The 12925-nt window shown below is 35.8% G+C and overlaps 1 protein-coding gene across 6 annotated transcripts in view; it reads right to left on the minus strand.

Moving 5' to 3' along the window:
- FGGY (FGGY carbohydrate kinase domain containing) overlaps window positions 1–12925 on the minus strand; it is a 228847-nt gene that overhangs the window by 84563 nt on the left and 131359 nt on the right. For all 6 annotated transcript variants that reach the window (XM_081946309.1, XM_081946311.1, XM_081946310.1 and 3 more), the window contains exon 9: window positions 1961–2068. In XM_081946309.1, the coding sequence (XP_081802435.1) occupies window positions 1961–2068 (108 nt within the window). The remainder of the gene's footprint in view (window positions 1–1960; window positions 2069–12925) is intronic.

Genomic DNA, 12925 nt, shown 5'->3' on the forward strand with positions numbered 1-12925 from the left:
TGTGTGTGTGTGTGTGTGTGTGTGTGTGTGTGTGTGAGAGAGAGAGAGAGAGAGAGAGAGAGAGAGAGAATCCTGTCACATACGTTCGGGCAATGGGGGGGGGCTTTCTTGCATGCCTTCAGAAAGCTTCTGAGGGCATGCAAGAAAGCCCCCCCCCATTGCCCAAATGTATGTGACGGGCTCCCAGCAGCAGCTACTCGGATTTGCCATTTGTGTGTGTGTGTGTGTGTGTGAGAGAGAGAGAGAGAGAGAGAGGAGAGAGAGAGAGAGAGAGAGAGAGAGAGAGAGAGAGAGAGAGAGAGAGAGAGAGAGAGAGAGGGAGAGAATCCCGTCACATACGTTCGGGCAATGGGGGGGGCTTTCTTGCACGCCTTCAGAAAGCTTCTGAAGGCATGCAAGAAAGCCCCCCCCATTGCCCGAATGTATGTGACGGGCTCCCAACAGCGGCTGCTTGGATTTGCCATTTGTGTGTGTGTGTGAGAGAGAGAGAGAGAGAGAGTGTATCCCTCCTTCCTTCGCTGGCGAGAGTGTTGGGCTGAAGGAAGGAGGGATTCACTCTCTCTCTCTCTCTGTCTCTCTCTCTCTCTCTCTCAGCAGGCGAAAGAACTAAAGCACTTTCTTTCGCCCGCCTGAGCTCGCAGCAGAGCTCAGGCGGGCGAAAGAAAGTGCTTTAGTCTGTGGGGTGTCGGTGGAGAGGAAAGAATGCCTGAGCTCTGCCACGGGCGAAAGAAAGGGCTTTCCCCTTGCGAGCTTTCCCCCATGGCCCCGTGGTCCGGGCCAAGCTGCAAATGATCAATTGGCGGCTGCGGCTCAGATAGGGCGCTTCTTGGTTGGCTGGAAGGTGAAGGGAAAAGAAGTATTTTGCCATGCTGGGAAACGTCATGGCAAAAGAAGCAGCTGGTGAGGTTGCTGGGAGAAAGCCCAGGAGGAAAGGTACGTGCGCAGAGGAGAGGAGAGGAATCTAAGGCGAAAACAGCACGTGGCTCTCCCCGACGAGCTTCCTCGCCCCTCGCTGCTTTTTTCCAGTTGCTGCGTTTTGTTGGAAATCCCCTCCCCCATAAATCTGATTGTGATGACATTGGTGCCTCACCAGCCATAAATCTCACCGCACGTCACTGGTTCATAGGTATGATCCAATATTAGTTCTAGGTTTGATCCAGATCCAAACTTCAACTTTGCTAATGAATGTATTCATTTACTTGAAAAATGTATGTGCTTCTTTCAGCAACACATGAAAGACAGTATACAAAAATAAGGTAATAAATATGTGTCTATATTAAGAAGATACAATAGGAGAGTAGTTTCTTTTTTCTTTCTTTTGCAAATATAATTCAATCCAGAACTGAAATGTATTTCATGGCAACATGAATAAGGCAAATTTACAGTACTTCCTATGGCACATGAGGGATAAATAGAGGTATCACCCTCTCTCCCATGATTTAGAGAAACTTACTATGGATCTGCTGTAGATAGTAAAATTATTTCAAAGTTTGAGCTGTCACGTAAGTTTATAATTCTAACCATTATTATTCAATAATTCTAACCAATAATTATAATATAATATAATATAATATAATATAATATAATATAATATAATATAATATAATATAATATAATATAATATAATATAATATAATAATATAATATAATATAATATAATATAATATAATATAATATAATATAATATAATATAATATAATATAATAATATAATAGTATATAATATAATATAATATAATATAATATAATATAATATAATATAATATAATATAATTAATATAATATAATATAATATAATAGTATATAATATAATATAATAATATATAATATAATAATATATAATATAATATAATAATATATAATAATATAATATACGCATGTTTTCATTTAAGAAATGTGAAGATAATGATATAGCTTAAATATAACTAAAAAAGGTAAATGGAACTAAAAATTAGACCTACCAGTTTCCCTGTTACACTTTGGCCTCCTTCATTTAGCCACAAACCTGGCACCATTGCTGAACAGTAGGGTCCCCAAACACCAGGGACAAATATAGGGGACTTGCTAACCTGAAAAGAAAATTTAAATCTAGTTATGCTAGCTATGCAAAGGTTTAAGCATTACCAAGTTACAGGTTTATGGGTAGAAGCTTGGAAAAGTATGTGAACCATACAGACAATTTCTTGCCTCAAGCAAAGGTGCCAAAGGGAAACTAGTGGCAAAGAAAGAGAAGATAGAAGCAAGACAGAAATTTAAGAAATTGCTCTAAAATGTACTGTCAGAGATTTGGGAGATTTCAGTGTTGATAGCAAATGCATGTATGGCAGCATCATGGCCATATTTACAAAATACACAGCTCAATTTGATCAACTGTTGAGATAATCAGGCAATTTGAAAATAAAGAAATTTATCTTTAAGAAGACGAATTCCATGTACCCAATCATACTTGGCCACTAAAGAATATTCCTATTCCCCTTCTTTCCTATATAGGAAAAGAAAGCAAGGATTTTGGAGTTGTCTATCAACCATGATCAACCATCAAGGAATATTAATCTAATTAAACTAAAATCTACTGCATTTATATTTGAGATTAGGATTACTTCTAAATTTGCACACATATGTATGCACCATCATGTGTACACTTTATGGAAATTTCTTACCTCATTTTCTCTCTGCCAATACAACAATAAAGTTTTCCCATTTTTCTCAAAGAACCTTGTTCTCCTGTGTCCGCCCCCCCCCTCTCTGTGTGTGATGTTCTGATACTACCCCAAGGATAAAGTACTAATGGAAACAAGAAGGTATAAACCAAATAAGCTATATTTCAATTTTTTACAGGTTACTTGAAGCCCAATTGTTAATGAGACAACTGCAAATCCTCTTTTACAATTATTCAAAAAATGAATAAATAAAAGCACATCATGATAACTGGCCACCTTATTTTAGAATTGTGCCAAAATTATTGGACACTTGCAGTTGTTTTTAATCTCGCTCTGGAAAAATACAATTTGCAACACTTCCAGAATACGTGACCTGAAGGTACAGGAAAACATTCCTTTCTACTCTCTAGAACTCTGAACATAAACACAAATGCAAAAACTTCCAAAATGTATTTTTCTGAACAACTGCAGGAAGGTCTAAATATTTTATGACCTAACTCATTATTTGCCATATTCCATAAATGATTGGTTCATTGTTCCCAAAGCTACCTGAGTCTTTGCCAATCCTCAAAGGGAAAGTCAAATTAAAAGACTATAATTGGTTCTGCTGGGAAACCATCAGATTTTGAATATCTGCAGCCCAGCTTGGTATTTTAAAGAATACCCACAATAATTTACCAGGGTATTTCTGTCACTAGCTGATCTCCACTTACCTACCCACTCAGAAGTTCGTATCATCTTACTCCTGAAATACCATTTGAATGCATTCCAAAAAACTATCAACAAATCTGCAGAGCAATTAAGATTTGCACATTAGTACATCTTGAGCATAGACAATGGGTGTGGAGCTTTTCCTCTGTACAAGGATTTTCTTTCCTTCTGCCAGAAACTCTACTGGGATCTTTTAAAAATCCTGGAATTTGGCAGAGGGCCACTTCTTCTTTCCAATAGATTTCTCCGGGGTTTTACATGCAAATATATTCTGCAGATTTACTATTCTCACAATTAGTAATGGCTTCCATAGAAGGGATGTCCAAACAGAAAGGGATGAATAGCTATTAAATATTAGGGCTGTGCACGTTTCAAATTTTACGAATGTAAAAGTAAAAAACAGCAAAAAAAGATACCACAGATTGAGCCACATGCAAATGCATGAAATCTGCACCTATGACAATTCTTTAAAGCAGAATCTTTTCCCAAAGTTGTAAATCCAAATCTGCCAGGTGAATGAATGCTGAAATACTAAACCAGGCCATATCTAATTTACAACATGTAGACTGAGGAACTGATGCACAATGACATATTTTGTGGCCTGTTTGGGTGCATTTGAGCTCCTCTTTCCATTTTATTTTCAATAATTCCATTTTTTGACGTACATTATTTTGAGTTAAATACTGAACCAGGTTGATTATTAATACAAATTTAATTTTAACAATCACACATGTAAGTATTATAGCATTTTAAAATGTCTTGGGCTGGCAGGATCTTGAAAGTGCTTTTGTTGAGTATGATAACTTTGTAAATTAATGTAGCAAAAAAAACAACAACCCAGTATTTGAACATATTTCCACATCCTTAAATGTTTTAAATGTATCTACATTGTATTTATATTCTAATTTTATTCAATATTTTGTCATCTCGTTCAATATGGCAAAGTCACTTTCAATGCAATCCATTTTTTAAAAAAACATACAATGAAATTGGTGGGAACCATGTGAGATTTCCTGACAGCTAACTCAGGGACAGGCACAAAGCTCTATTTTACTTTACATATTTATAGCCTATCCACTATTCTGAAGACCTTGCAATAAAATATATACCATAAAAAAGAAATGTGAAGCAATAAAACCAAGTCAATAAGCAATAATGTAACTAAAACATATTATTTAAAATAAACAATCATAAATACAACAAGAGGCATTATTAAACAAAAAGCATTGTATGGCTGTGACTAAGCTTTGAATGTGAGAATGAAGTTCTTCCTCTAGTATTGAAAGATAGATATCAGTACTATCCAGAAAAGGCATCCCAAAGTAGGTGGCCACAATAGATAACACGCCTCTGACGTGATTAGTCACTTAAAAGATGTTTTCCCCCTGTAAATCTTAATATTTGAGTAAGTTTACATTGAGAAAGATTCATGCTCAAGTTTCATGGTTTTGAACAATAAAGCACTCTGCCATTCTGAGATTTTTTTAAGTATGGTTGGTAGATAGTGCATAGGCAGACAATGTGTTTCTTTCAGATGTTATGTTAAATCTAAAAAGAGCTCTGGGTAATAACCTCACTGCTGAATTGTACAACGGATGCAATTTCTGAGTCATATTTAAAGACATATTGCATTAATCCAATGCAGAACATCAGAGCATCAGTCAAAGCAAGCCATTGCTGTTCAAGAAGGATCACAGCAAAGCATAACCAGAAACACACTGGCCAAATGAACTCCAGATTACTGATGTCACTTGGGTCTTGGGTGATACAGAAGAAACATGGAGTACATCTGTGTACCTGTTCCTTCAATTGGGAAGCGTTTTATACAGACTCACAGCTAATGAATTCTGAGACCTGTAAGTGGCCCCAGAGTCAGGACATCATAGCAGATGGAATCAAAGTGGTCAAGACATCCAGAAAGGTCAACTAGAAGAACGCTCTATGACTTTTCTTGAAAACAGGCCATTTGCCAGCATGGTCAAGAGTACTTGAGTGATAAAACCAAGCCTGAAGCTCAACTGAAATAGGGAGAGATGATTGGCATTTTCCAAGAACGTATAAAAATAGAATGAGTCTATCACCCCTTTCTGCTAAATCTTAATAGCCAAATGAACAAGACGGAAACAGGCTGAACATATGCAAACTTTTGAAAACACCTGAAACTGAAACTGAACTTAAAAGCATAAACCAGCCAATTCCCTGTATCTCCTCAAAAAAAGTTCTATCAAATTCTGCACTGATTCAACATGTTTTATCACCGACACCACGGCAATCTTCCAGCTCTTGCCTCATATTTTCTTTTCTGTATTAGAAAATCCTATTCTGTCAGGCTTTAAGAAGCTCTTATATTTAAATTGCTGGTATTAGTTAACTGGTAATTAAACATAATTTTGGATTCTTAAAATATGTGAATTAAACATAGTTTTACACTTTAGGCCTTCAAGTTAAAAAATGTTATCTTATTAAAAAATAAAGGGACATTTAAAAACTGGACAGAAATATGATACATAATTGTTCTATTGACCGAATTTTCATCCTCAAAAAGTAATCTCTGTGTTAATTACGCTTCTCAGTTGTAAGCATTTTCTTTGTTGTAGTTTCTTCGCTGTTGTTTTTCTTTTGCCTGCAACATGTGCCTTCAATCGAGCTCTTTCTTCCACAGATATTCTTTACAAGTTATAATGTTTTTTTTAAAAAAAGATTTGAATTCTGACATTCATATTTTTCAGTTTTATGTCCCACAATTAGAATGTAGTTGGGGGGGGGGGGTTGTTATAATTTTGACAATTTGAAGCACCAAAGGAAACTCTTTGAAATGTATGATGAATTCTCACCCAACAAAATAATCAACTGTAGTTTTTAAAATAAAGTCCGGCAAAGAAAGGCCTTCCTTCAAAGAAAAGTCATAACACTGAGAACAAGTAGAAGTGGAGGGGAGGCCTCGCAGCCACAAGTATTTCTAAAAACTCTTCAGATGTAAAAGGAAGGATAATGTGCTCGAAGGAAGACAGACATTAGTTTCTGATTTCAATCCCAACTACACATCAAATGCAAACTTGTTTGTAATGGAAGTACAAATATCTGTCTCATTTGAGCTGAGTAGTTTGAGCAACTTACAAGATAAAGTCTTCTTCAGGCCAAACTGAATGTCTGTAGCTTGGACCTGGATAATAATAGTAATAATAATAATAATAATAATAATAATAATAATAATAATAATAATAATAATAATAATAATAATAATAATAATAATAATAATAATAATAATAAATAATTTATTAGATTTCTAGACCGCCCTCTCTCCCTGAAGGGACTCGGGGCGGTGTACAGGTATAAATTTAAAAAACCCTACAAACAATAATATACATAGCTAAAATTAGATTAAACAGCCCCTGTACGAATTTATAAAAATTAAAAACTTAGACCATAAAACCAATCATAAAAATTTAAAAATGAAACTGAAGTGGGAAAGGTGGAATTAGGCCAGGCCGGCTAGCTGAAACAGGTGGGTTTTAAGTTTCTGACGGAAGGAGCGGAGGTCCGTAGTCATTCTAATGTCAGGGGGAAGGTCATTCCAGAGGGTCGGGCCCATCACAGAGAAGGCCCTTCCCCTAGGTGTCGCCCGCTGGCACAGCCTAGTGGATGGCACCCGGAGGAGTCCCTCTCTGTGTGAGCGAATCGGCCGAAGGGATGTATGGGGCAGGATATGATCCCGCAAATAACTAGGTCCTGTTATGGTTTAAAATCTTGGGTTTTCTTTTTAACTTCCCAGTCTATCTGACAGCTCTGGAACAGCCTAGTGGTCTCCCACTCTAAGCACCAGTGAAGTCCAATCCTGCCCAGCTTTTCAGGTAAGTGCTGTCATTTGCTATAAATCAGGTCGGTAAAAGCTAAAAGAAATCAACTTCATTGACAATAATGTATGCTTATGTACCTAGAAGGTGCGTTTGAGAAACAGCATTGTACATTTTTTAAATTTTTCTATTTTTTATGCACTTATACACTGCCTCAAACTTAGAGGCAACTTGTCCATGCGGTACATGAGACCGATCATTTGCAATATGTAGGGAGAGGTATTATAAATTTGTGAGTTCAGAGAATACAGTGATAAAATAATAGATCAATACAAAATTTTGGGAAATATAGGATTTTTGTAAGGAAAAAAGGAGCAAGTATACAAATAGTCTATTTCACATATGGCAGAAAAGACCACTTATTTTTTCCCCATGTATTTCATCTTTACTATTGATACTATTATAATCTGCAATACTGATACTATGCTATTGATCTTTTTGTATCTTATTTCAGTGTAGGGAACACGAGAGTACACAGAATAAATTCAAGAAAGTGGGTTCATTTCACTTGCAGGAGTTTTATTAGGATAATTGTATTATCTACCATGTTTCCCTGAAAATATGACATGTCCTGATAAGGCCAGGCCTGATTTTTGGGGTGGGTGTAAATATACGCCCTCCCCTCCCAAAATAGCCATTTAATTTTGGGCTAATTAGGAATCGGGCAAATTAGATTAATATGGAACATCTTTCTTACCAAGGAAGACCTTAAACAATGGCTCTGTCAACTAGCTTCGGGACTCAATGATTGAGTGGATGCTAGAAGGCTATATGATGGAGGCACTCTTTGTATGCTTTGTCATTATTTTGCCTTCTACCTCTTTTAATATTTTAAGTTGTGGTTTTCTAATGGTTTTTATGTATCTTATTTTATTATATATACTTCCCAGAGTTACTACATGAGATGGCAGCTATACAAATGTGATAAATAAATAGAGTGTGTTTATAAATTTTATAAATCAAAGAAATAATAAAGTTCACAAAGAATATAAGCAATTATTGAAGTGTGGCTTATTTCATGTTCTCTTTTACAATAAAAATATATAATTGAACTGGTGTATGTAGGGGATGCATGCCTTTCAGAGGTATAAGATAAAAATCTAAAAACCTCTCCATCCCTTCTGACTATTATTTTGACCGGAATGACAGCATCCTCAAACATCTGAAGAAAAACAATGTATATTGGGGGGTTGTCTGTTCTTCATTTGTAATCCATTTTAAACCACTGAATTAACCAGGGACATATTTCTCCCTTGGTTTGGAATATTTCAACTGTTATGAAGGTTCAATGCTTATAGTATGATTGGGAAAAGAAAAAAGAGCCATGTGGGAGGACTTAACCTCAATCTACTCCCTCCAAGATTTATACTAATATGTTAGATATGTAAACATTATAGAGCAATCAGAAACAAATGAAATGATGAATCTAGTTTAACCGTATTCAGCTGTGATGCAACTGCCAGAAGGCACAGTTTGTTATGAATAAATCATTTGGATGAGATACAGTCCTCAATTCAACCTTGGTGTGCCCAACCAAAATTCAGTGTCAACTCTTGAGGAGGAGTAAATTGCAAAAGTACTTGAAAACATTGAAAAATGTAAATGATTTCACTTTATAAATGTATAAGTGTATATTTTAAAAAATGACAGTACCAAGAAAGTACTTTCAAGCTGTATCAAGTGATCTTCCCTAGATTATCACAGCTTTATAAAATCAAACAAGTTTAAATTTAGACATATACAAGCAAGCATGGTCTTCTTTTTCTTTCTAAGAAACGCAAATCATATTTGTGCACAGATAACAAATCACTTTCCAAATAAGATGAAAGCATTGCTGTAGATTATAATCTATGAAAAACAGGACAGGCAGGAAGAAGAGGAGTTTCTGAGAAGAAAGGACTGTCTGAAAGTGGAAGAATATACAGAGAATAAAAGGCCAAACATAATTTCCCAAAAGCTTTTTGAAACAAACCATCCCTTGCATTTATGAAAGTGTGCACCTCCCATTTAATTCTGATTTGTAGGTCTCTCATACTGCCAGTGGCGGATTAAGGCTCATTGGTGCCCTAAGCACTAACAATTCTTGGTGCCCCCCTCCTTTGTACATACTGTACGAATCTTCATTGGGTTTTTCTTTCTTTCTCAACTTTGTTGTGCCCCCTTGGGCCTGGTGCCCTAAGCATGTCCTTAGTCTGCTTAATGGTTAATACACCACTGCATAATGCCATATTTGGGGGTGGAGGGGGATTTTCAAATGATTCTTGCCATGTAAAGTTGTGTAGTTTAATATTATATGCATTAATTATGTTATTGTATCATTCCCCACATCAAATGGAATTGGCACTGATACAAAGGGGCATCTTCAGTTGACATGTTCATTGGAAACTATTTCACTAATGCTGTCGGTATTTTAAAAAAATCTGTATTTATAAAAATAATTTATATTTGTTGAAAACTCCTAACTTGTCATTTAAAAAAAAAAGGAGTCCTTGCAGATTTTACTGCGCTAGTTGTTGCCAACTGTAGGGGGTGGTGCTCATCTTTGTTTCAAGGCCAATGAGCCAGTGCTGTCGCAAGACATTTTTATGGTTATGTGGCCAGCTTGAAATCACACAGCATAGTTAACCTTCCCACTGAAGTGGTACCTATTTAGCTACTCGTATTTGCATGCTTTTGAGCTGTTAGCAGGAGCTGGGGTGAGGATGGGTGCTCACCTATCACATGCCACTCGGGCCAACCAAACTTATCATTAATAACACTAACTTAATAGTTCACGTCAATCTGTCTTTCATGATAGAAAACAGCATTATAATTATAAGGCAAAATATTGTACTGAATCTGAAAAAAAAAAAAAAAAGCTTTTTTCCAGTGCAATCCATAATTGAACTGTTAACTTGAACTGAACTGATATGCAGTTATCCATAATAGTTTTCAATAGCAAACATTATTGTGTTTTCAATAGTTTTCAATAGCAAACACTACTAATAGTTATAAAAATCATTCTGGGATGAACTTTCAATGGGACATCATTATTACTAATGAAAATAGGTTCAAATATATTTAAATGTATCTTTGGAAGAATGAATAAAGTCTCTACTTACCATTCTTATTGCAATAATATATAAATAAAAGCACTTCATAAATATTATTTTGCTAGCATGTGAAACTAAGAATAGTGTATGACAGTTTGCATACTTTAGTTTGTTGCATCTCATTTTTGTTACTGGAATATAGACTGATCTTTTCCAATCTGTTGGCCATTGTGCTGGTCTCCAGATCTGCTGAAATAGCATGCCTAGAGACTTTATTAGTGCTTCTTATTCCCATTAAAAAGCATGTGCTGATTTGAAATGTTTTACCTGGTCACTAATTAATATAAATCCAAGAGAAAATTTACTTATGTGTGCACATAAAAACAGAAGCAGCACCACAGAAATAATAATGAGCTGTTAAATATTTTACAAATTGTTTAAGGATTTGATACAAACCCTTTAAGTTCTTTTGGTGTGAGACATCACCTCCACATTGTAGATTTCCAGTTTTTACTTTTCTGTTTATACCTTTGAGTAATTGGACAAGTATTCCAAACAACTATGCTAAAAAGTGTTGCAAATTACACCTAGGTATTCGCTCTTTCCAAAATCATACCCATCAAGATTTTCATAAAACATTAAATTCATACTTAATCGGGCCATAGAGAGTCAAGATTCAGAATTACCCAGATAAGCTAAAATACTGTCAAAACCAACAAAATAACATTTAACAACTGCTTTTCATAACTTTGTGCCATTGGTACATTTGGTAAAACTTATTTACTGATCTCTAGATGCAGATTTCACTTCTCCAAAACATAAAAAAAAAATCCAATGGTGGGCCTTATGGGAAGGCCTTGGAGATTTCACGCCAGGTGGATAGCCATTCATGAAATCCATTTAAAATGCTTGCTCAATTAAGTTGTGAGTATTTCTAACAACAATACTGTCCAGTTCATTTCCTGTTTCTTAAGAGCAGGGTTATTACCATATATGAATTTATATCAAATGTTTCACAGAAGACAAGATCTCTAAATTTTCTTTAATGTTTTGGAGGTTGGCAATTTTGAATAACATTTTTGCTTTGTATTTTAAAGCCCGCAGTTTATTTTTTTTAAAAATCATTTCAGTTAATGGCACTGTCTGGATACAGACTAACCTTTGCCCCTCTAATATTTACTATGTCGCCTGCAATGCAATAGAAGCAGAGAGCTTTGATAAATTAACACAAAGGACTGTCTGGGTATGTTTCTACAGGCAGTCTTGTACTGAGCACTGAAATGGCTTTTTGTACTCCAAAGTAATGCACTATTTACAACAGACATTACTGTACATACAAGCGACGTTATACTATTCAGAAATTCCACCATGCATATTAGTAAAATTTCTGTAGTTGTTATATTAAGATATTTTAAAAAACAAGGTATTCCTTTGTAGAGTACAATTACTCTAGCAACCTAATGTGTTTATTGTTAATACCTTATCTTCATATATATACATATATATATATATATATATATATATATATATATATATACATACATACATACATACATACATACATACATACATACATACACATACACATACACACACACACACACACACACACACACACACACACACATATATATATATATATATATATATATCTTTGTAAGATTTCAATTTCACTGCATGGGTGTAAAGAAAAGGCAGAAGTAGCAGTGGGAAAATATAGGAAAGTTGCAAATAGGGGATTGCGGATTATGCCTGGATTCCTGTTTCATGAACAAGGCAAGTACATGTATATCAAGTCCCATCTGGCAGCTCCCAGTTAGTAATGAAACAAAACAGTACAACTAAGAGATAGCTATGTGTTTGACTACTTCTATGTTATGTAAAAATATAAAGGTAGTCATCCATTTACAACCATAATTGGGACCAGAATTTCTATTGCTAAGCAAAATGGTTGTTAAGTGAAATGTGCCTAATTTTACTTCTTTTTTTACCATGGTGTTCAGTGTTACAATTGTTAAATTAATCACACAGTTGTTTAGTGAATCCACTTAACCTCCCCCCTCCATTGATTTTGCTTGTCGGGAGCCAGTGGGGAGGTTGCAAATAGCAATAGCAGTAGCACTTAGACTTATATACTGCTTGACAGTGTTTTACAGCCCTCTCTAAGCAGTTTACAGTGTCAGCATATTGCCACCCCACAATCTCATTTTACCGACCTCAGAAGGATGGAAGGCTGAGTCAAACTTGAGCCTGGTGAGACTCGAACTGACGAACTGTTGGCAACTGGCAATCAGCAGAAGTAGACTGCAGTACTACACTCTAACTACAGTGTCACCATGGCTCTTATGGTGATCACATGACCCTGGGATGCTGCAATCATCCAAAATACATGCCAGTTATCAAATGCCCAAAATTTGATCATATACTGTATTTTAAGAACACTTTATCTCCCCCACACACAAAAAGTGAGTGGAAATGTCTGTGCGTCTTATAGAGCAAATGTTGCCGAAGCCCCACCCACCTGCCGGACTCCACCCTTCACCCTTCACCCTCTGCCTCCCAGCAATTTTTCTTCTTGCAGCAAATAGCCTGGTCAGCTTCAGCACAGCCTGATTTATCACAAGCAGCTGATTCACAGTTTTATTGACCTCCCGAGGATTGCCACTGAC

The sequence above is a fragment of the Natrix helvetica genome (genome assembly GCF_964273705.1).
Source record: "Natrix helvetica genome assembly, chromosome: 3".
NCBI lineage: Eukaryota > Metazoa > Chordata > Lepidosauria > Squamata > Natricidae > Natrix > Natrix helvetica.